The sequence below is a fragment of the Sorex araneus genome, chromosome 11 (genome assembly GCF_027595985.1).
Source record: "Sorex araneus isolate mSorAra2 chromosome 11, mSorAra2.pri, whole genome shotgun sequence".
Classification (NCBI taxonomy): domain Eukaryota; kingdom Metazoa; phylum Chordata; class Mammalia; order Eulipotyphla; family Soricidae; genus Sorex; species Sorex araneus.
Genome location: NC_073312.1, coordinates 46,982,344 through 47,005,895, shown reverse-complemented (window position 1 = coordinate 47,005,895; position 23,552 = coordinate 46,982,344). Strand labels below are relative to the sequence as shown.

Genomic DNA, 23,552 nt, shown 5'->3' with positions numbered 1-23,552 from the left:
ACATTTACAAGTCAGAGTCTGATCAAGAGACAAAGGTAATTGACAGGTTGAGGGGCAATCAACAAACACAAGCTCCCAGTGGCCAGGGAGGAAGGGCAAACCAACATTATCCTAGAGGTTAGGATTATATTTGTTTAGATTTAGGGTTAGTACATGGCAAACGGTGAAAAAGAGAGCGAGATAGAGGATGAGTGATATGGCCCGAGTAATGGCTAGAGTTAGCCTTATGGTTAGGGTTAGGTTTAACGTCTTATCCAGAGTTAGGATTAGGGTTTGGATTCTGGAGAGGGTTAGGGTTAGAGCTATGGGTAAATTGAGGTTTAGGGTTAGGATAAAGATGGAAGGCTAGGGTTAGTACTATTGTCAGTGTTTCGCTGGGGTAGGGTAGGATTGGTAGGTTGGTTTGGGTAGGGCTAGGCCTAGGGTTAGCATTAGGATTTGTGTAGGGGTCTGACACAGTCCGTGGCTGCTGGCTTCTGAGGGTGAGGGTTAAGGTTAAGGTTAATCTAGGTTTGCATTTTGGTTTATGGGTGGGGTTAGATTAGTGTTAGGGTTAAACTTAGGGTTAACTATGTTAAGTTAGGTTTTGGGTTGTGCTGTGGTAGAGGTGAGAATAAGCTTGAGGGTCTGGATAAGTGTGGGAGTAAGGTTTAGTGTAAAGGTTAGGATTCAGATTCAGATTTGAACTCGTCTGAGGTGAGGGGTATTGGGTAGGGGTAGGGTTCTGGTTATGTCTAGGGCCAGGACTAGATTTAGGGTTAGGTTTGGGCTAAAAGCTAAGACTACCTCTGAGGTTTCTGGCTTCTCTGAGTTAAGATTAGAATGTGGATTAAATTTGGGGTTTGGTTTTAGATTAGGGTTATTATTATTATTATTTTTTATTTTTTATAATGTAGGAACACTGCTATTTATTCAGCTATTGATTAAGCTGATTGAATTGGGCATGAACTCCACAGATTAGGGTTATTATTGGGGTGAGACTCAGAGCTAGGTTTAATGACACGGCTGGGGTAAGGGGTTGGGTTAGGGTCGGGATTTGGGGCGGGTGAGAATGAGACTTAGGTTTATGGCAACTTGCTAGGGTTACTCCTAATCCTATGTTTAGATTTTAATTTAAACTAGGGCTAGGGTTAGTGTTGTCTTAGGGTTAGGGTAAGGATGAAGATGGAGATGGAGCGTGAGGGTGAGGGTTGGTTAGACCAGTTCTTGAATTCTATGGTAGTTGTCACTGCCTGCTAATCAATGAGATCTTTGACATTATGCCTGAAGCCACCTCTCCTAGAGTCCTGCTTCCCACTGTGCCCATCCTGTGTCATTCTCTCCTTGCCACCCGCTTCCCCTGGGGCCTGCTACCCAGCTGCTACCTGCCCCACAATGGCATGTGGGCAGAGTCGTGGTGCCAGGGGACAGGGCACACTCTCCGCCCCACTGGTGGTGGTTTTCTGCCTGCGCAGAGGTACCTGGGTTGTTTTCCCTGAAGTGTCCATTCTGCTCACCTCCTTTGGTTTTTGTCCTTGTCCTTGCTGGCCTCCTGGACCATCCCCAGCTGTAGTTTCCCCTACAGCTGGGGATGGGTGGAAGCTGCCGAGCCATCTTGATGCATCCAGTGGGCTTTATTGTTCACAGTTGGACAGTTTTGACAGATCTTCCAACCAAGATGAAGGTGTAGAAATACAATTAAAAGGCCGCTCTGGAGCGGGGAAGATGGCTCAAAGGACCGGGGAGCCCCACTGCATGCGGGTGTCCTGGGCTCTGTGCCTGGCACCGCTTCTTTCCCAGAATACCCAGCTCAGTGTAGACAGGCGTGTCCCTTGAGGACTGTGCCAGAATAGCCCTTGGGCATTATTGGATGTGGCTAACACACACACATGCGCACATGGAGATGCCTGTAGCTGAGTCAAATGCATGATAGAGAGGGCCCGTGGGATCCCCAGGTAGGAGTGCCTGGTAGGAGGAGGGGCAAGGCAGACTCCCGAGAAGTGACCTTGAATCCCAAACTGGCTTTTGGCAGCAGGAAGGGCTCTTGCTAGAGCGGGAAGCATAAATCTGAGGTTTCTCCGGAGCAGGCAGGGTGAAGAGGGCGTGCTGGGAGGTGAAAGTGGAGAGGCGGAGGGGCCCCTAGTAGGGTGACTGTGGCAAATGAATAGAGGTTGCCCTGGCAAATGGGCAGCAGGTGGGACATGGCCTGCCCCCTGGACATTGGCCGGGTGGGGAGAGCGGCATGAGGAGAGGATGACAGTCAAGTGTCAGGGTCGTTTTTTTCAGGCTTCTGAGGGGAGAGTGGCTGGGTGTTGGGGTTCTCTAGGTCACTCCTGTTTGCCCTGCCCACCTCACCATTAGTCACAAATGCCCAGCATGGACCCGTTGGTACTGTCCTCCAAGCAGAACTGGCATAGCAACTGTGAACACCAGTGGGGGTGCCAGTGGAGACTCAGGAAAAGAAGGCATAGTGGGGTGTGCAGGGGACTGGGCACACTCTCTACCCCACAGGTGGTGCGGTCTGTTCAGAGGTGCCTGAGCAGCTGGCAGGGGCAGGGGTAGCATGTCTGCGGCAAGGAGGACCTACCCCTCTGTTCCCAGGTACCCACTGAAGGTGCCAAGGCAAGGGGGCAGTGCTGCTGAGATGTTAGCTGAGGAGGGGGACAGCGCCCCCTGCTGGCACTGCCCATAGGTGTTCCACCTGACAAGAGGACAGTGCCCTCTGGCGACACTGTCCACCCTGGCCTCTTGCCTGCCCCTGCAGGGAGGGAGAATAGCTTCCCTCCCCAGCCCTGGTGGCTGCAGCCAGCCAGGCTCAGGGGCTTGCATGACGTGGCTGTCCTGCCTCCTCAGCTGGTAGACGACCCCCCCCCCCCCGCCCTCGACTCAGGGCCCAGCACTGGCCCTTCCATGATGTCAGTCTGCAAATCCTGAGCTCAGGGCTGGCTGGGTGGGGCACGGTGCGTGTCAGGGACTAAAGGTGAAGAGAGAAAAGAAGGACGGGACGAGCAGGTCTATGGTACCTTTCAGCCCTGAATGCTGCCGCTGCCGGGTCCTGTCACTGCTGTCTTGGCTCTTTCTCCCGGAAGCACCTCCTCCCCACCCTCTCGCCCCTCCCAGCAGTCCCACTGCAAAGATGTTTGTCCCCATACACAGGCCTTCGGGTGTGTAAAGTCTAGCCTGGATCGATTAAGAGTTAAGCATTTGAGGGGCTGGAGAGATAGCACAGTGCGTAAGGCGTTTGCCTTGCATGCAGCTGAACCGAGTTTGATTTCCAGCATCCCATATGGTCCCCCGAGCACTGCCAGGAGTAATTCCTGAGTGCAGAGCCAGGAGTAAACCCTGTGCATCGCTGGGTGTGACCCCTCTCCCCCCCCAAAAAAAAAGAGTTAAGCATTTGACCAAAGAACATTGTTGTTCTTCTTCTTCAGATGATGAACAATAAATACTGAATACCTGAAGGGAAACCGAGGCTCAGTCCGTGAGGCTTCTTTCTTTTTTTTCTCCATGCTTTTCTCTCTAATTTCTGACTCTTATTTTTTTCTTTAAAAGATATGTATCGGGCTGGAGAGATAGCACAGCGGGTAGGGCGTTTGCCTTGCACGCGGCCGACCCGGGTTCAAATCCCAGCATCCCATATGGTCCCCTGAGCATGGCCAGGGGTAATTCCTGAGTGCAGAGCCAGGAGTAACCCCTGTGCATCGCCAGGTGTGACCCAAAAAGCAAAAAAAAAAAAAAAAAAAAAAAAAAAAAAAAGATATGTATCACTGTGAGATACACAGTTACAAAGTTATTCATGGTTTGGGTTCAGTCATACAATGGTTCGTCTCCCCTCCCTTGACCAGTGTACATTTCCCACCACCAATGTCCCAGTTTCCCTCCTGACACTGCCCCCCACCCTCAGCCTGTCTCTGTGCCAGACATGTTTCTTCTCAGTGTGGCACACTTTTCTCCTCTCTCTCTCTCTCTCTCTCTCTCTCTCTCTCTCTCTCTCTCTCTCTCTCTCTCTCTCCTTTTGGCCATCACTCTGTCTCAGTCCTCACGGCACCCCCTTCTTCAGACCTGATCACAGGGGTCCAGCAGGTGTGACCAACTGGGTCCTGCAACAGGCACTCCACACCCCTCCTGCCGGGTTGTAGCAGATGTTCTGTGTGAGGGGTCAGGACACGGTAGACTCAGGTGGGGGGTCTCTCTGCTGTCCCCAATCTTTGTAGCTCTGGTTCAGTCTTGGGGCCACACTGGCAACAGCTGTGGGGTGTCCCTTCTGAGCATGTTAGGGGGGGTGGCAGTGTGGGGGATGGGACCTGGGCCTCCTGCACGCAGACTTGGTGTAGCAGCTGCCTGAGCTCTCCCAGCCCCCCACCAGTGCTGGGGGCCTCTCCCTCTGTCTCCTTTCAATTTTTCTTTTCTGCTACAGTTTATCCCTCCCTCTCCTACTCCTCCCGGTGGCCTGGATCCTAGAGTATTAACCTTGAGAAAAGGGGCTGGAGAGAGTACAGCAGGGAAGGCCAGGAATAAACCCTGAGCACAGCCTGGAGTGGCCCCCCCCACACAAAAGCAAAACAACAAAAAAGAGCTCCCTGGACAGACTGGCCCCGCGCCCCACCCAGGCTTGCTGGCCAGTCTGTCCAGGGAGCTCTTTTCAGGTTGCCTGGCCCCTGGGCTCTGGGATGACCAGCTCTGGGCAGGGCTCCTGGGGCCGCTTGGCCCTGACTTAGCTCTCCACTTTATCCTCTGGGCGCCTCCCCATGGTCTGGCTCCATCCCTGTTCCCCGTTGTTCCGTCCCCAGAGCACTCCACGGGCAGCTGCACGGTCTCTACTGGCCAGACTGGCCTTTTTCTGTCTTTGGAAGCAAGGGCAAAACCACCAGACCCAAACCACATGGCCTGTGAGTATATACGTGTTGGGGGGGTAGGGTGTCCCCCTGAGTCCTGTCTGCTAGATCTCAGCTCCCCTGGGGAGTGAGGACGGCATGCTAGTTCCCTTCCTTGCGCTCGGACTCCCCGTGTGGGGGGCTCTGATCACCACGCAACCTCCATGCACCAGGCTGGCTTCTGAGGTGGCGTGGGTGGGGCCTCAGGAGGCCAGGGGCCACTCAGGCTTGCTGCCCCTCTGTGCCCCTTGCTGCCAGCATAGGCCAGTGTCAGGCAGGTCCTGGTTCCCAATCCAGAGCCACAGAGGCCCGAGTCTCTGGCTTCCCAAGATGTGGGTGTAGACAGAGAGAGGCACAGGGCTGAAGCAGCTGCCAGTTCAGGCTCGGGGGCCAGTGACAGGTCTGGAGGGCATCCTGGGCGTCAGTAGGCATGACAGGCGCAGGCACACCTGGCACAGGGGGAAAAGGCATTAGAGTTGGACCTTTGGTGGTGGGGATGTGTTCAAGGGGTTCCCAGAAGGCCCAGGGGCCCCTCATGGTGATTCTCAGCCAGTTGGATTAATGGATTCTCCAGGCCACACCAACAGCATTCAGGGACTCCCAGGCCTATGCTTGGGGATGCTCGGGAACCATGTGGGGCCGGGGAATGGAGCCAGATAGGGTTCGAGCATACTAGGCATGCACCTTCTCTTGTCCTTGCTCTCTGACCAGGAGGTTTGGGCTTTGGAAGTACACCCCCTCTGGCACTGGATTGACGGTATGGTGGGAGAGACTTGCCTTGCACGTGACCGACCCAGGCTTAGTCCCCACCACCACATTATGGTCCCCCAAACACTGCCAAGAGTGAACCTTGAGCACAGAGTCAGGAGTCCCCCTGAGCACTGCTGGTATGGCCCCCAAACAAACAAACCAAACAAAGAAAGGAAAAGAAATTCCCTCAGGGTTGTGTGGGTCAGCCCTGAGGGCTGGGAGGCTGGTTGAGGGCATGAGAGAGGCGGGGGGGCGGGGAGCAGAGGACTTGGGGAGAGTGGGGTCAGGATCAGGATGGTGTGATGGACAGGGAAGACTGCCAGGGCTCTTCACCTGGGGAGTAGGCCACCTGAGGTGGGGGCACTGGGAGAGAGAGAGAGGGAGAGGGAGAGAGGGAGGGAGGGAGAGAGAAGAAGGGAGGAAGAGAGAGGAAGGGAGGGAGAGATGAGAGTGATTTTTTTACCAGGCAGGTCTGCAGAGAGTGCAGGTGGCAGAGCATATGTCTCGCGTGAGGTCCCGAGTTTCACCCCCAGCTCTGCGTGGTCCCCACCAACCCCTACAGGGTACAGTCCTGCTGGCCCTTACAATCACTTGGCTGAGCTCCTGAGGGCCCCAAACACTGCTGGATGTGAAAACTACAAAGAAAAAAATATTAACATAGTTAATGGGCTGGGAGACGTGTGTGTGTGTGTGTGTGTGTTTGTGAGAGGGTGTATATGTGTGTATATGTGAGTATATGAGTTTGTGAGTGTGTGACTGTATGTGATTATATCATATCTGTGTGCATGTATAAGTGTATGTGTGGGGTTGGAGTGATAGTACAGTGGGTAGGGTGTTTGCCTTGCACGCAGCCGACCCTTGTTCAATACCTGGCATCCCATATGGTCCCTCTAACCCCACCAGGAGTAATTCCTGAGTGCAGAGCCAGAAGTAACGCTGAGCATCGCTGGGTGTGACCCCAAAAGCAAAAAAAAAAAAAGTGTATGTGTATGAGTATATGTGTGACTGAGCACCTGTGTGGTTGTGTGTGTGTATATGCATGAATATGAGTGTATGACTGTATATGATCATATCTATGTGTAAGTGTATGTGAGTATGTGTGTGAGAGGGGGTATGCGAGTGGGTAAATGTGTGAGTAGATGAGTGTGAGTGTGTGATGGTGTGAGTAGATGAGTGTGAGTGTGTGATGGTATGCGGACATAACTGTAAGAGTGTATGTGAGTGTGACTGAGTACCCGAGTGTGTGTGTGTGTGTGTGAGAGAGGGAGAGAGAGAGAGAGAGAGAGACAGACAGACAGACAGACAGACAGACAGACAGGGAGGCCTGACAGACTCGTCACGTGTGTGTCTGCCAGCTAGCCTTCCACACGGGTTGAGAAATCCAGAGCAACAGCCAGAGGAAAAGGGAGGAGGCAGCCCAGAGGCTTGTGACATTCTCCGGAGTGGGAGGGCCGGCCCATCCCACTCCCTGTCACAGGGCTAGGGGAGGTTGTGGTTTGGCCAGAAGCCTGGCCAGTTGGGAAGGAGGATGGTTCGGGGAGGGGTGCAGAGCTGGGGACCCATCTTGGAGGCACTGAGCCACCCTTCAGCGCAGTGCTGACCTGCTGGGCAGCCAACTAGGGCCCGCTATGGTGCTGGAACTGTTTCTGGACCTGTACTCCCCGCCATGCCGCGCCGTCTACATGTTCGCCAAGAAGAACAGCATCCCCTTCGAGCTGCGGCTTGTCAGTCTGGCCCAGGGTGAGCAGGGGGCGGGCCGGGCCCTATGGATGGGGTGCCCAGGGGCAGGCCCTGCCTGAGCTTCCCCTGCCCTCTGCCCCCAGGAGAGCACCTGAAGCCTGAGTTCCTGAAGGTGAATCCCATGAAGAAGGTGCCCGCCCTCAGGGATGGGGACTTCATGCTGGCTGAGAGGTATGGACACCCAGACTCAGCCCTGCGTTGGGGAAGCCTGGTGGTGACCCTGATTTGGACATCTTCCCCGACTGCCCAGGAGCTTCTGTGCCGGGAGGGGACATAGGCACAGCCGGGCCCTCATGACTTGGAGTCGGCCAGGGAAGGCCCAGGAGGAGGTCAGCCCTTGTCCAAGTGCCCTGCACATGTCCTTGCAGAGTCCGGGAAAGCCCCGAGGTCACACTGGACTCTTGAAGCCCAGGCACTTTCTCTCTAGAGTGGGGGTGGGATCATTCCCACCCCCCAGAGCTCGCCCAAGCATGGAAAAACCAAGCCCCTTGGCACAGCAACCACTATCTAGGAGGGAACTTGGGGATCTGTGGACAGCATGTGCCAAAGAGGTGTCCGGCTGCCAAGGATCTGGTCCGGAGGAGGAGGGTCTGGGGGGCCAGCTGCTAGGAGTGGGGCTCCCCAGGGCCAGGCAGAGCAGAGCAGGGAAAGGGGAAAAGGCTGTTTACAGGGGAGGGACCCTAGGGAGGGGAGGTGGGAGAGGGTGGCCGAGTGGAGAGAAGACAATCAGAGTACCACATGAGGGGGCGATGAGGCAGGCCGGCTCTGGGAGGGATGGGATAGTGCTGACCGCTCCTGCCCACAGCGTGGCCATCCTTCTGTACCTGAGTCGCAAGTTCCAAACTGCACCACACTGGTACCCGACTGAGCTGCAGGCCCGCGCCCGTGTGGACGAATACCTGGCGTGGCAGCACACCGCTATCCAGCAGCTGGCCACCAACGTCTACCTGTGCAAGGTGAGCCTGCAGGCGTGGGCAGGCTTTTCTCCCCTGCCCTGCTACATGCCTTCCCGCTGGCCCACATGCCTCTCCCCACCTCTGCAGCCTGGGTAGACTTGGCTAAACCATCCAGCACTATTCATGAGCCTGAAAGGTTTCTGGATGCAGAAGCCCAGGGTCTTCCCAAGTGAACAGCATTGGGTGGGGTTGGGTGGGGTGGAGGGAGTGGAGAGGGGACTTTGGAAAATAAGCTGCCCCTTTCTTCCTGGCCTAGTCCCTCCTGCCCTACTTCTCAGGGCAGCCCGTGGATACTGCAATGCTGGAACGTCTGATGAAGAAGCTGAGGGCGTCCCTGGAGTACCTGGACCAGGAGGTTCTGGCGGCCAGGCCTTTCCTGGCCACTGAGCAGGTCTCCCTGGCCGATCTGATGGCGCTCACAGAGCTGATGCAGGTGAGGCGCTCCTGCCTATCTCCCTGAGTCAGGCAAGCAGGGTTGGGGCGAGGCATTCTGGGCTCCAGGCTGAGCCCCTCACCTGCTCCCCGTCTCCCCAGCCCACTGCCGCTGGCTGTGACGTCTTCAAGGACTGGCCCCGGTTGGCAGCTTGGCGGGTCCGCGTGGAGGCTGCCCTGGGCCCCGAGTTGGTCCAAGAGGCCAACAAGCTGGTGCTACAGCCCCGAGACCCCCGTGTTGTCCAGCAGAACCCTCAGGCGGCCCAGAAGGTGGCGCAACGGATTCAGGAGCGGCTCTCCTGATTGGGGTGCCCTGCGCCCCTGCACTCTGAGCTTGGCAATAAACACAGTGATCTCTGATGGTGTCTGTCTGTCTGGTCGCTTTTTCTCCCTGACGCAGGACAGTCTTCCCCTTTACATCAGGGATCAGAGAGCAGGGAATCTGAGATGACACCGCAGAGAGTAGACACTCAGGCCTCGCTCCCTGGAGCAGCTTCTGCAGTCAGGCACTAACTGGCAGCTTCAGGCCCTGCCCAGGCCAGAATTTTCTGTTTGTTTTTTTTTCTTTATATGACAAAGCCTGGTTGACCACCTCATATTGTATCTTTTTCTATTTTTCTCTTTTTTTTGGGGGGTGCACCCACCGTACCACTGTACTTAGGGCTTACTCCTGGCTCTGTATTACTGCTGTTGGGGCCCAGGAACCATATGGGATGCAGGGGATTGAACCCGGGTTGGCTGCGTGCAAGGCAGCACTTACCCAACTGTACTCTGTCTCCAGCCTCTCCCTTGTATCCTTATCCCCAAGGCCCTTTGCAAAACCTCCCAGATCCCTGCTTCTCTGCTAATCTGTTTCTAGGCAGGATTCAGGCGAAGCTGAACCGTGACTTCCGGATGCCCCCTTTCCCTGTTTTTGGAACCCTCAAAGTTTCGTTCTCCCGGCTTCGTTCTCACTGCAGACCCCACAAGTTTCTTTAGTCATTCTCTGCCCTGAAGGCTCGGTGTAGAAGTCCCCCAGGTCAGCCTCTTCTCAACCCTCTCACAGATGATTCCCCCGACCTATTCCTCAAGAGGCACCTCAGACACAGCCACAGCCAGCCAGCTGCTCTCTCGGGAGGGAAGGACAGGGCGGTTGACGTGCCTCACACTCAGCCCTGAGCACGGATCACTCCCCAGCCTCCCCCGCGTCTCCTCCTCGGAATTCTTGCTGCATGAGAATTCTGGGTTGTTTTATATTTTTCCCTCATAACAACACCCAGTACAGCAAGAATCAGAGTTCCAGAATGTGGAGACCTGGGCTAGAGAATGCTGGTGGCACCCCTCCCTGGATGCTCAGGCTGGGGAGGAGTTCATGGGCTGCTAGAGAGGCTGGGTGCCCTGACCGCATCCCAGCATGGTTGTGGAGCTCTACATGGACCTGCTCTCCGCGGCTTGCCGCGCCGTCTACATCTTTGCCAAGATGAACGACATCTCCTTCGAATTCCAATTTGTGGATCTGCTCAAAGGTGAGTTTCCCCCCCACCCCCCAGGCTGTTCAGGCAGGTCTGGCTTCAGGAGTAGGCAGGGAACCAGGTTGGGGTGTTTCTGAGCAAACAGTGATGGGACGTGTGTGTGTGTGTGTGTGTGTGTGTGTGTGTGTGTGTGTGTGTGTGTGTGTGGCGGGAGGGGGGCGTTCTCCCCCAAGAGCCACCAGGAAAGAAAAGGCTCCCAGGGGAAATCTTAGGCTGTGCCTCTATTCAGCCTATCTTCCCCTTTGCTCACTAATTCTTCACACACACACTCACACACACACACTCACTCACACACACACACACACACACACCATGAAGAACCACTCTTAGAAGACAAAGTGAAAGCTGGAGAGGGGTCCCCAGGCTCCACATAGCACCCTTGTTTTTTTTCTGTGGATGTGTGGCATCTTGTTCACTCTAACACCTGACGGTCTATAAAGGCAACAGAAACTTGGGGCCATTCCGTTAGCAGCAAATCCCCTCTACAAGGAGAGGCCTGTGCTGGTCAGGGCTGGGTCACATGAGAGCACATTTCTTTTTCCCATGCTAAGAGGGAGCACTTGCAGTGGGGCAAGCTGAACCCCCAGGGCAGTGACCACATGTTCCCCCATGTTGGGCCTCTTAAGAAAAGTGGGTACAAGGCATATCTGGAGGTGCTCAGGACTTACTCTTAGCTCTTAACTCTGCATTTACTGCATTTACGGATTGCTTCTGGCAGGACTTGGGAGACCATATGCGATACCAGGGATGGAACCCAGGTCAGCCACTTGCAAACACCCTATCCACTGTACTATCTCTCTGGTCCCCATGCCAAGATTTACTTTATTTTTGGTTTTCGGGCCATACCTGGTGGTGCTCAGGGATCACTCCTGGCTGGGCTCAGGGGACCATATGGGGTGCAGGGGATTGAACCCTAGTCGACAGCATGCAATACAAGTGTTCTACCTACTGTCCTATTTCTCCAGTTTTGCACTGAGATTTTAGAAGTTTCTGGTTCCAGGTCCAGATTCAGGTGGTTATGTGAGTTTTTGTCTTTACTGGGTGGGGGTGGGGGTGGGGTGTTGCATAGGCACGAAGAAGCTGCAGGGGCTGGATGGAGTTTGCTCACCACTGTTGGCTCCCCAGCCCCGCCCTGGGCCCTGATGGATGCCACCCGGCACTGTCGCATCTGGAGTGGTCCTTGCAATCCTCTCACAGATGATCCCCTGACCTGCTCACCAGGTCGTGTCATCTCGAGTACGCAGAAGCTCCCCAGTGATTCACTGGTCACCCATCAATGGTGGGTGAAAGCACTAGGCACCCACAGCTCCCAAAGACTTTTTTTTCTCTAACATTGGGAATATGTTTTGCTTTGGCCCCCACCCCTCCTCCCTGGTGAGGCTGACCCGGAATACAGGGCTCGGCCAGCCTCAGTCTCCAGTGCTCTCTAGAAACAGCCCTTGGCAGAACCTGGGAATGCCTGGCCTGCAGGTGTGTTGCCAGGAAGGGATTAACATGCCCCTCCCCTCCCAGAGGCCCCCACCCCTTCCGGTCACTTCTTTTGCCTCTAATTCCCTGGAGGGAAGAAGGAGGGAGTAGGTGGGATGCTGCAGCTCCCCCTCCCTCCCCCCAGCTTCTGTTGATTCACATGCTGTAGCTTTGGTCTAAGTTGGAGGGTGGGGGCCCGGAGTCCTCCAGTTTCTCTGGGCCAAAAGGGTGGCCCTGCTCACGGAGCCTGGGAGAGGGAAGGGCCCTGACACTGGTCTACGTTCCACTGCCAACTCGGGGAAAACCAACAGTGCTCCTCTGGGCACTGGCTCTGTCGTAAGAAAATGGAGCCAGAAGTGTTTCTGCTGCAGCCACAGCTGCCTCAGGCCTTTGCTTCTCTCAGGTCACCACCACAGCAAGGAGTACTCCGAGATCAACCCCCTGAAGAAGCTGCCCAGCCTCAAGGATGGAAAGTTTATCTTATCCGAAGGGTGAGCTGTGTCCCCGGGCTCCTCTAGGCCGGCACGCACGCCTCCGGGGAAACTTCACTGTATCTGCCAGTTGACTCACTGCAGAATAAGGATTCTCACAGCTTTAGGATTCCTTGAACCCAATTCCCAAGAGCATGTGTGGAGGCTTCCCCATACCCACGAGCAAGTCCCAGGCAGCAGGACTCTGTCTGAGAACCCGTCTAAATCCTGATATTCTCCACCCTGAGATGAGATTCCAGGCAAAGGGTTCCCTCTCCCGGGTTCATCCTTCCCTCCAGCCAGCGCAGCCATTACCCACACTTCCGAAATCCAGAGGCTCCCAGGCCCCTGAGCCCCAGTTCTGTTAATTTGCTAGAATAAGGCAGAGAACTCAGGAAATTCATTATTCCCTAGAGCAGTTTTCTTCTTTCTGACTGTGGCCTCCTTCCCACCTTTTTTCCTTCCTGTGCCCCCACTGTCCCATTGATTGCCCCCAGTCTCATGCTGTGGCCCCTGTTTGTGTGCTTTTCCTCCTCTTCCTCTTCCTCCTCCTCCTCCTCCTCCTTCTTCTTCTGTCATACCCAGCGATGCACAGGGGTTACTCCTGGCTCATGCACTCAAGAATTATTCCTAGCAGTTTGGGGCGTGGGGGGGGGGACCATATGGGATGCTGGGAATCGAACTCGGGTCAGTTGCGTGCAAGGCAAATGCCTGCTGTGCTATTGCTCTAGCCCTATTCCTGTCTTCTGAATGATCAAAGTACTTACTTTGTGAATCACAACATCACTAACATACACACACACACACACACAAGGCAGAAGGAAACTACTAATGGGTTGTATAATAATCCTCCCACTGCCCATTGCCCAATACCAACAGTGATCACTTTGGGGGTTCATCTGGTATTCTCTGTACCTCACTTTGCTCCTGGCCACCTCATCATTCCATTCATAAATGTTTGGGGGTATACATTCGGCAGATGAACGGGTATTCTCAGAGAGTGTTACGGACAGAAAAGGATTACTGAAGCAATCTCTTTTGGGAGTTGTGACAGACAAATCTCTAAGTAGAAATGCAATAAACGCCATGTACTCCGTTGTTGGATGTGTGTCCCTCATCCCATGGGAGAGCATTAGGCCAGGAGAGTTTGTATGGTCAGATGTGGGACAGTATCTCTTTATGGGGGATGGGGGAATGGGTGGAGACTCCCAGTGGAGCTCAGGGTTTACTCCTGTCTCTGAACTTAAGGTTCACTCTTGGTGGTGCTCAGGGGAGAACTTATGTGGTGATCGGGGTCAGACCCTGGTCAGCAAAGCAATCGCACTACCCACTATAATAATCCTCTGGTTCCTAAAAGATAAGATTTCTTTCCCCCCACATCCAGTAGTGCTTTCTCCTGCCTCTGGGCTCAGGGATCCCTCCTGGCGGGGCTCCAGGACCATAAAGGTGCCAGAAATTAAACGTGGGTTCGGGTCAGCCACATGGCAAGCAAGTACTTTGTCCACTGAACTATCTCTTTGGCACCAGATAAAGCTTTTTAAAGCAAACAAAAAGGCATTACCACATTATCATGTGAATTATTAACAATAATTGCTGGATTTCTTTAGAAATCCAGTTTGTGTTTAAAAATGTCAGATCAACTCATAAATATTCTTGGTAGTTTTATATTATTGAAATGAGGACTAAATAAGTTGCAAGTATTTCAGTCAGTTGATTTGTCTTTCTTTCTTTCTTTCTCCCTCATCCCTCCCTCCCTCCCTCCCTCCCTCCCTCCCTCCCTCCCTCCCTCCCTCCGTCCCTCTCTCCCTTCCTTCCTTCCTTCCTTCCTTCCTTCCTTCCTTCCTTCCTTCCTTCCTTCCTTCCTTCCTTCCTTCCTTCCGTCTTTCTTCCTTTTTGTTTTTCTCTTCTTTCTTTCCCCCAGCAGTGTATAAAACCCAGGGCCTTATTCAAAAGGCATGTGCTGGGCGCTGGAGCAATAGCACAGTGGGTAGGGCGTTTGCCTTGCACGCGGCTGACCTGGGTTTGATTCCCAGCATCCCATATGGTCCCCTGAGCGCAGCCAGGGGTGATTCCTGAGTGCATGAGCCAGGAGTAACCCCTATGTATCACCGGGTGTGACCCAAAAACCAAAAACAAACAAACAAAACAAAAGGCATTTGCTCTCTCCCTGAGCTGCAACCCTGGCATCCCTTAGGTTTTTTTCATCTATAGCATTTCCCATGCCCCACCTTCTACCTTGGCATTTTTGTTGTGCTGGAAGTAAATAGACCCTTTGTCTTGTGGTTTCCCACAGCATGAAGGTTGCAAACTGCATTCTCGTTGTTGTGTAACTGTTCTGCAGTTTCTGTAATTTATGTAATTTTACCATTGTGTTGCAGATCATTTGGGGGAATCTGGCTGCTAGCCTCAAGTGGAAATTACAAGGAAAAAGAACACAGGCGAATATTGGTTCCAATTTTTCCCCCCCTGTGTCTTCTAGCACAAAAGGAAACAGTCATGAGACTTGGTTGGAGAGGCTGTTGGCTCTCACCTTATAGGCGTCTGGCTTTAAAGCCCAGCAAGCAGTAAGCGTGCTGTCCCTCAGACCCCCTACACAGAGAGGTGGCACCACCCCTGGCATGTGCCCAGTGTGAATTCATATCAATGTTTCATTTGTGGGTCAGAGCAGTCGTACAGCAGGTAGGATATTTGCCTTGCACACGGCCGTCCAGGGTTCAATCCCCAGCACCTCATATGGTTCCCTGAGTCTAACCAGAAGTGATCCCTGAGTGCAGAGCCAGGAGTAACCCTTGGGCATCATTGGGTGTAACTCACAAAACGAAACAAAACTAAAACCCCAAAACAGAGCATAAAGAATGAGCAAATAACTGGGGGACCTAGGACAACAAAAAGGTGTTGTCTTGGCAGGGAGGCAGCTCAGGCTGTGCCTTCCACCTCCAAGGACTCCTGCAATCCCCCCCCACCCCAGTACATGCTGCCATAGTTCTAACAACTAGAGGTCTGAAAGCAAGCTCCCTCTGAAGGACCCGGGAAGTGTCTGGTCCTTCTTCCTGCATCCTGGGTGCCTCAGGGGGTCCTCAACAGGCACACGGTCATCTCCGCCCTGTGTAGGCTCATATCACTCCCCCTGAACCCCAGTAGCCATGTGTGGCATCTTGGCCCCCGCCATCTTGGCCTCCTTCTTGCTTCTGTGGGCTCTGATTCACTCTTTGTCTGGCACCAGAGGGACCTTTTCAAGCTTCAAGGCGAAGCTTCTCACCCGTCTACTGCCAGGTTAGGCATGAAGGTTAGGCCCATGTTCTCCTTGCTGTGAGCACCTGTGCTACCTCCAGTCTCCATCCTCATCCTCCTTCCAGCCACACTCATACACTCCCTTTATCTGAGTTAAACCTTACTCCCTCGTACCTCTGTATTTCCACACATATTATCCCTTGAACTGAACTGTTTTTCCTGGTGCCACTGTGAACGCCCATTGCCCCACAGACGGCCCCCCTACCCCCTGCTCCCCCTACTCCCACCCCATCCTGCCCTCGCTATCTAGATGACTGACAGCCTTTCCTGGGGCTCTTTGGTCTCATCTTTCCCCTAGAGGAATGTTGAAGTGCCCAGAATGCACCTGTGTAGGAAGTCAGGTTTGGGGTCCCGTCTACATGAGGGGGAGTCTCTACAATGACCCTGGAAACAGTTAAAAGTATCTCCAACCTGCCCTTTCTGCAGCACAGCCATCCTCTGCTATCTGTGCCGCAAGTGCAGCGTGCCCTCACACTGGTACCCGCCGGACCTGCACACACGCGCCTGCGTGGACGAGCTCTTGTCCTGGCAGCACACGGGCATTCAGATATGCATGAATGAATTGCTCTGGATCAAGGTAAGTGGGCGGCCTCACTTCCTGTTCCCATCCCCTGCCCTTCCCCCTCAGCTGCTGGGAGTTTGGAGTGAAGTCATCTGGGATAAATGAGCTCTGAAAAGACAAGACGAGTGGCTGTCCCAGAGGGACCAAGAGTGCTCAGGCCAGGACAGTGTTGGAGAGATTTCATTCTGAATGGGAAAATCTCCAAGAGTTCAGGGAGAGCGCACCGGACCCAACCAGAACAGCCAGCACTGCCCCTTTGCCTCCTGGCCCCGTCTCCCGCCTGGGGCAGACAGCACCAATCAATTGTAGGATTCTTTTCTGCTGGGGTCTCCAAATCCTTCTCTTTTTGGTTTTTGGGTGATACCCAGTAGTGTGTAGGGCTGCTCCCAACTCCATGCTGTGGGGTAGAGGTGGCACTCCTCAAAGGGTTAGGGGGACTGTCCAGTGCTGGGGATTGAACCCGGGGCTCCTTCATGTAAAGAAAGTGCTCCAGCCGGTTGAGCTATATCCCCAGCTCTCCAAACCCTTCTTAACAAAAGCTCCTGGAAAATCCTCCAACCAGAACTGGTGAAAGGGGTGAAACTATTCTTCACCCCGTGGTAGAGTCCCAGAACTCCCTCGCAGAAAAGGGTGCTGAGGCCTGCAGGCTCAGAGGAGATTGGGGTGCAGCTTTCTCCCGTCTCCTTTCACCCCTGCTCTGGCCAGTTGCTGATCCCCATGATCTCAGGCCAGCAAGTTTCCGATTACAAGACACAGCAGGTCTTGTCCGAAGTGAAGACGAGTGTGCAGCAGTTTGAGGAGAAGTTTCTGAAGGACAAGAAGTTTGTCACCGGGGAATTCATCTCACTGGCTGACCTGGTGGCCCTCGAGGGCATGATGCAGGTGTGGAGCCTGGGCAGGGGTGGGGAGGGGCGTGTGTGTGTGTGGAGTGTGCGGGAGTGTGGGGCGTGCCGGAGGGGGTGGGTGGTTTCTGATGTGTGGAGAGTGGATTGAGGGTGCATAAAATGTGGGGGATGGGGAGCTGTGGGGAAGCTGTGTATTGAGTGTGGGGGGTGTGGAAGGTGCGGGGTTGGAGGATGGGGAGTGGAGGAATGAGGGCACGTGGGGGTGGGGGCTGGGAGATGTGGGGGTGGGGCATGGAGCATGGGAGTGTGTGTGTGGAGTGGGGACAGCAGACGGACAAAGCCAGGCAAAGTGATGGGGCCACAGTGGAAGATATGCCAGTGACAGGGGATACATGGTAACAGGACAGTGCAGGCCAGGTCTGGGTGCCAGGATTCCCTGTGGGGTGATAGGAAACATGTAAGGCTTTGTGCCAGGAAGGCTCCTGATCATCCATGCAGTAGCCATCATGAGAGGCTGAGGGTAAGCTGGGAAAGTGAGGAGAACCCCACGTCCGTGGCATCAGTTGGGACCCCAGAAGTTGCTTCTTCCCACTGTTTGCCCTGGAAGTGTCTGAGGCTTCTAAAAGATCCTCCTAGTCTCATCCAGAATAGTTCCCTGGCTCTTGAGGTCACCATTGTGCGCCTGGACATACCTAATATGGGTCATTTATTTGGTTGCTGCAAAGAGGAGAGTGGTCAGCTCTGATCTAGTTAATATGTAGGAGAATCCATTTGTTGGTTTATGTAAAGAATCATTGTTTTTACTTGTTTTTGGGTGACACCCAGTGGTGTTCTGGAGCTGCTCTCTCTGTGCTTGGGTCTTGCTTCTGGTAGTTGTTGGGGGATCATCTGGTGCTGGGAGTCAAACCTGGGTCTCCTGCATGTAAACCATGTGCTCAGCCCTTTGCCATATCTCTCTGGCCCCGGAGCTTAGACCCTGACCCGTGTCTTGGAGAAGCCAGCGTCATCTCTGTCCAGTATGAGAAGTGGCCATGGGCAGAGAGAGAGTGCAGGGCTTAAGGCACTTACCACACAGATCCCAGTTTGAATCCTTGGCACCACGTATGGTTTTCCAAGCTCCACCAGGGATCACTCCTGAGCACAGGGCCAGGACTAGCCCCTGAGCACTGCCAGATGTGCTCCCCCAAAACAAAAAAAAAGAAAACAGGTCACTTTGATGCCGAGTCAGCTTGTGGCAGGGACCTGCATCAGGGAAAGAGCCTGGTTTCCTGCACCATGCACTGTGGCCATTTGTTTCATGTCCATGCACCCACCTTACACTTTATCCCCCTCACCCGCGGTGGAGTCTCCTGAGCATCCTGGGGGTGCCTCTTTCTTGAACTATCTCCCATTTGAGTTACTACTTTCGATCATGGGGAAAGATCCAGTGTGGGCGTTAGTGGAAAGACAAGAACTCTAATCCTAACTCTTACCTAGAAGCAAGGGGTTTCTTTGGCAGAAGAAACCAGGGGGAGATATCATCATCATCATCATCATCATCATCATCATCATCATCATCCCGTTGATCGTTGAATTTCTCGAGCAGTCTCAGTAACGTCTCCATTCGTCCTAGCCCTGAGATTTTAGCAGCCTCTCTTTACTCGTCCTTCCCAACCGTGCTGCACTGGAGGCTCTTTCAGGGTCAGGGAATGAGACCCATCATTGTTACTGGTTTTGGCATACGAGTACGCCATGGGGAGCTTGCCAGGCTCTCCCATGCAGGCAGGAAACTTTCGGTAGCTTGCCAGGTTTTCCGAGAGGGAGAACTAGGATATAAGATGGGAGATATTTAAAACAAAAAAAAAAAGTTTCAGGTTAGAGAAGTGGTAATTGCCCGGGCCACGGGGAATCTCAGAAAGACAATTGGGAAATTCAATAAGTGGCCAAGATTCTGGGAGGTTCTGAACTTTCTAGACCTATTCCACATCTATTACATAGACTGTGTCCCCTTGCCGGGGCCTTGGGGGTCAGCAGAATTAACTCCTTAAGGAGTGACATGAGTAAAGCCCCGGAAGTGTAAGAGGTGGCCCAGGTGGCCAGGGTGATCACTTTTTCCTCTTTCTCTGTCTACAGCCCGAGGGGTGCAAATACAACGTCTTCAACAACAGCAGCAAGCTGGCTGAATGGCGCGCCCGGGTGGAGTCAAACATTGGCTCAAGTCTCTTCTTGGAGGCTCATGAGCGGTTAATGAACTTGGAAAACTGGGATTGTTCATCATTGGATCCCGCGGTCAAGGACAAGATCCTTATGCTCCTGGAGAAGTACAAGTAAGAGCAACTCATCCTGTCAGGCCAGGCTGGCTCAGACCTCCTCTTAGGGAAGAGGCTGAAAACAACTCCAAATCTTTCCCTAATAAAGAAGCAGAACCACCTCCTTGGCTGCCGAGCAATTTGTGTGAGCCTACGAGCTGATCTAGGAGAGGGGCTGGGGGGAGACTGGCTTATCATCCTGGGTCCTCCCTGTTTCCAAAAAGAAATTTTGAATGAAAACAAATGGTCCGTTTCAGTGATAGTTGATACCTTGAACACTCTACTTTTATTAATAGAATCATGAGATGGAGGACTTTAAGAATATTATAAACCCAGGGGCTGAATAGATCACCGTTGGCCCCAGTGTAGGGAAGAGAAAGAAAAGAGAGTGAAGAGTAAGGGAGAAGAGATAGATGAGAAGCAATGAGGGTAAGGATCAAGGGAACCCAAGGGCAACGGGGTGTCAAGGAATGATAGAGCTAAATTCTAGTTCAGACTCGGGAACACTGAAGTCAGGAGACCCAAACCTTAATAACCAAATTTAGAAGGTGCCTATCATGGTGGCAGGCTGGGGGCTGGGGTGGGGCGTAGGAGAAGACATCTGGGAACACTGGTGGAAGGACCATGGTGGTGCGATTGGTTATGAAACATTGAATGTCAAAAACCCAACTATAAATAACTTTGTAATTCACAGTCATGATCATGATCACAAAATCCCGTTGATCATTGAATTTCTCGAGCGGTCTCAGTAACCTCTCCATTCTTCTTATCCCTGAGATTTTAGAAGCCTCTCTCTACTCGGCCTTCCGAATGATGCCACATTAGAGGTTCTTTCAGGGTCAGGGGAATGAGATCCAGCTTGTTACTGGCTTTGGCATATGGACACACCATGGGAAGCTTTCGAGGCTGTCTCATGTGGGCAGGAAACTCTCAGAAGCTTGCTAGTTTCTCCCGGAGGGAGGAAGAAGTAGGTTATAAAATATACGATAAGCTTCTCGGAGCTTGCTTTTTAAGTCTCTGGATGTTGGCTGTTGATGGGATTACACACACCTGGGTTCCTCTGTCGGTACCTTCATGCGTGAGGCTTGTTTGAACGTGTGGAGAGGGGCCTTGAGCATGGCTGTGGCTAGGTTCCAGTGGTCTTTGGCCGCCAGGAGCTCCGCTTGGGGTGGGGAGGGAAGCTGGAGCCCATCCCCTCTGAGGGGCCCTGAGGAAGACAGCCAGGTGTGCAGGCAAGAGACTCTTTGCCGTAATTCACAGTACTTTAATAAAATAAAATTTGGGGGAATAAAAAGCCAAGGGGCTGACCAGATGTCTATGGAATACTGCACCCAACAGTAGTAAAATACACATTTTTCTCAAGTGCACATGAAATATTCTCCAAGTTAATAAAATAAATCCTCATACATTTAAAAAATTGAAATTATACAATTTCCTTCCAAATACAACAGGATGAATTTTTTAAAAAAAGAAAAGAGAGATAAAGGGCTGAAGAGATGTTTTGCATGTGGAAGGCCTGGATTTGATCCCTGGCATTGCATGGTCCCCTGAGCCCTATCAGGACACCCCAAACATGGAGCCAGAGCAACTTCTGAGCACTGCCACATGTGACCCAAAAAGCAAAAGAGCAATAACAGGAAATTTTATTAATTTCTGTTATTTAATATTTAATTTAAAATATTTTGAAAACTAATCTAAACATTTTCTGGTGGTGGTGCTGGGAATTGAACCTAGGGCCTCACACAAGGCAGGTGATCTATTGCTGAGCTATGTCCCTGGACCCTTAAAACAATATACATCTAGACAACCAATGGGCCAAAGAAGAAATCACAAGGAACACTAGAACATACCACAAATAAATGCAAAGGAAAGCATGAAATATTTGTGTGTATGTGTTTGTGTGTTGGTTTGGGGCTGAGGAGTTACTCTTAGCTTTGCACTCAGGGATTGCTCCTGATGGTGCCTGGGAGACTATCTGGGATGCCAGGGATGGAACCCAGGTCAGCTGCATTCGAGGCAAACACCCACTTCACTGTCTATCTGGATCAAAAACACACAACATGTTAAAAAAAAAACTTATGAGATGCAGCAATAACAATGCTAAACTCTAAGCTGCAAACAAACTTTTCAACAAAAGCAGTTGAGCTGGAGAGATAGTGCAAGGATTAAGGTGCTTGCTCTGTGTTTGGCTGACCCCACTTAACCATTACGTATGATTCCTCAGCACTGCCAAGAGTGACCCCTAAGCAGAGAGCCAGGAATAGCCCCTGAGCACTATGGGGTATTGCCCCCAAACCATAAATGAACATGAAGGATGTAAGATGCCACAAGAGAATGACCGGCCCTAGGAGAGAGACCAGACAGCAGCTTTTGGTGATCTGTCACCACTCTCTGGACTCCTTTACAGGACTCTCTTCAGAGAACATGAGGAATCCCTTGATAAAACAATTATGAAGAATTTTAAGAAGACAACAACAAAGCAAAAACCAGAGATGGGGTCTTTTCTAAGCACATTGCTGGCCAGTGAAGGCCTCCTGCCCTTGATAGGGGTGGTGGACAGACTGTAAACTGACCCCAGGGATTTATCTTTCTTAGTATTCACATCTTTGTATAGTCTCTCCTCAAACATAGCGAGTAGAAGCAATTCTAAGTAGGTGATGAAATGTCACTTGTGGGATTATGTTCTGTTATGTAAGATTTCCTGCAAGAGGATAGGCTAGAGAGACTATTGTTGTCTTTGAGGCAGTAAGTAAACAGACATATTAGGAGGCCCCTATGGTAAGATGCTAAGAGCGACTCTGACTGCACTCAGCAAGGAGCCAGTACTCCATCCAGAGGAAATAAATCCCGAGTCAGCCACCTGAGTGAGCTTGGAAGTGAATCCTTACCCACTGAGCCTCAGATTAAAACATAGCTCTGGGGGGCCGGAGCGATAGCACAGCGGGTAGGGCGTTTGCCTTGCACGCGGCCAACCCGGGTTCGATCCCCGGCATCCCATATGGTCCCCCAAGCACTGCCAGGAGCAATTCCTGAGTGCAAAGCCAGGAGTAATCCCTGAGCATCGCTGGGTGTGACCCAAAAAGCAAAAAAAAAAAAAAACATAGCTCTGGCTGGACTCTATCATTTAAGGACTCATGGAGAACTATACCTGCTGAAAAAACTCAAGTCCCTGTGGTTGAAAACTTCAGGCCTTCTCAGAGTTGGGACAGGCTACCTTCCCCTGCCTCTCTATACTTTTGAAAGCCCCAGCAACAACGCCCACAAACCACCTCTGTTGCCATACAATCTCATTTACCAGCCTCTTTCCAGAGACTGATAACTAAATCTTGAAAGAGATCAACTAGCCACAGAAATTTCTCAGACACAGTTCAGTAAAAATGTTTAATGCCAGCTGGACTGCCCAGTTAAAAATTCTGCATTTTCTGGGATGTGTGGCCATGAATGCCAAAATTTCCAACACTGACAACTTTACAACACTGACTTCCCAGTAGTAGCACAACAGATTGAATGGGATGTAATGTGGAAGCCAACAAATCTCAATTAACAAAAACATTAACACAGAAGGCTTAATTTGTGACATCTTAGTAATCCCTCACTCAGATGAGGACATATGTCCCCATGATTAGATACAACAATTTTCACTAATTTTCTTCTAAGAAAGTATTTTTTGATTATTTTGTGAGCATTTACTGGTAACAAGCAATATAAAAGAAATGATTATGGTCCTTTTACTAGGGCAGGCTTGAGAGGTAGTTGGGAATGGAGACAATAGTGGAAGAAAGGTGACAGTAGTGGTGGCATTGATAATGGAATATTGAATGTCTGTAACAAATCATCATGAACAATTTTGTGAACCATGGGGTCTAAATAAAGTGTATGTGTGTGTGTTGGGGTTGGGGGGGAAAACATAACCCTAGAAACCTCAGGTATTGCAGCCTTGCTGAGTACTGACTAGGCTGTGCACAGACTCCTGGCCCACAGAAAGTGTGCGATCCTACATATGTGCTGTCTGAAGCAATATCTTTGTGATAATTAACTGTGAGCCATAGATAGCTGATGCAGAAGGTCTTCTTGGTGGTTCAGACTTTAAAGGGGAAGGTACTTTGCAGGTTTTCTGGCTCCCTTTGCTCTCATTCTGCCCCCACCAGACTTGTTTTTTAGAGTACTTTCTGAGCAATTGTTAAGAGCATTCTATCTTAATGACCTTTGTTTTTTCCTTCCTATAAGATTAATAGATACATCAGTCTCTTGTAAGTTAGGTTATGTGAGTCAGGCCCTAATAAAAGAATCAATCCTGGGATATGGGCAAAATTAATTTTAGGCAGTGGATATGAGGGGTCTCCTAGTAGTGTTCAGGGTGTCCCAGGGTTCACTCTTGGTGTTACTG

General features: G+C 52.0%; 2 protein-coding genes across 2 annotated transcripts; both read left to right on the top strand.

The window, feature by feature from the left end:
- Positions 1 to 7,155: 7,155 nt before the first annotated feature.
- On the top strand, positions 7,156 to 9,071 carry LOC101557792 (glutathione S-transferase theta-1-like). The gene is made up of 5 exons (XM_004607569.2): positions 7,156 to 7,343; positions 7,427 to 7,514; positions 8,149 to 8,299; positions 8,556 to 8,732; positions 8,834 to 9,071. Exons 1-5 carry the CDS (start codon positions 7,232 to 7,234, stop codon positions 9,032 to 9,034), a joined length of 729 nt encoding a protein of 242 aa, XP_004607626.1. The 5' UTR covers positions 7,156 to 7,231; the 3' UTR covers positions 9,035 to 9,071.
- A 1,053-nt stretch (positions 9,072 to 10,124) lies between these two features.
- LOC101543479 (glutathione S-transferase theta-4) lies at positions 10,125 to 19,187 on the top strand. The gene is made up of 5 exons (XM_004607441.2): positions 10,125 to 10,236; positions 12,113 to 12,200; positions 15,897 to 16,047; positions 16,738 to 16,914; positions 18,990 to 19,187. The coding sequence occupies exons 1-5, from the start codon at positions 10,125 to 10,127 to the stop codon at positions 19,185 to 19,187; spliced, it is 726 nt and encodes a 241-aa protein (XP_004607498.1).
- The last annotated feature ends 4,365 nt before the right edge of the window (positions 19,188 to 23,552 follow it).

Bases quoted from the DNA above. Each gene is read 5' to 3' on its own strand.
- LOC101557792 (XM_004607569.2), top strand. From the start codon at position 7,232: ATGGTGCTGGAACTGTTTCTGGACCTGTACTCCCCGCCATGCCGCGCC. The intron at 7,515-8,148 runs GTATGGACACCC...TCCTGCCCACAG, and splicing joins GACTTCATGCTGGCTGAGAG to CGTGGCCATCCTTCTGTACC. The intron at 8,300-8,555 runs GTGAGCCTGCAG...TTCCTGGCCTAG, and splicing joins CCAACGTCTACCTGTGCAAG to TCCCTCCTGCCCTACTTCTC.
- LOC101543479 (XM_004607441.2), top strand. From the start codon at position 10,125: ATGGTTGTGGAGCTCTACATGGACCTGCTCTCCGCGGCTTGCCGCGCC. The intron at 12,201-15,896 runs GTGAGCTGTGTC...CCCTTTCTGCAG, and splicing joins AAGTTTATCTTATCCGAAGG to CACAGCCATCCTCTGCTATC. The intron at 16,048-16,737 runs GTAAGTGGGCGG...TGCTCTGGCCAG, and splicing joins ATGAATTGCTCTGGATCAAG to TTGCTGATCCCCATGATCTC.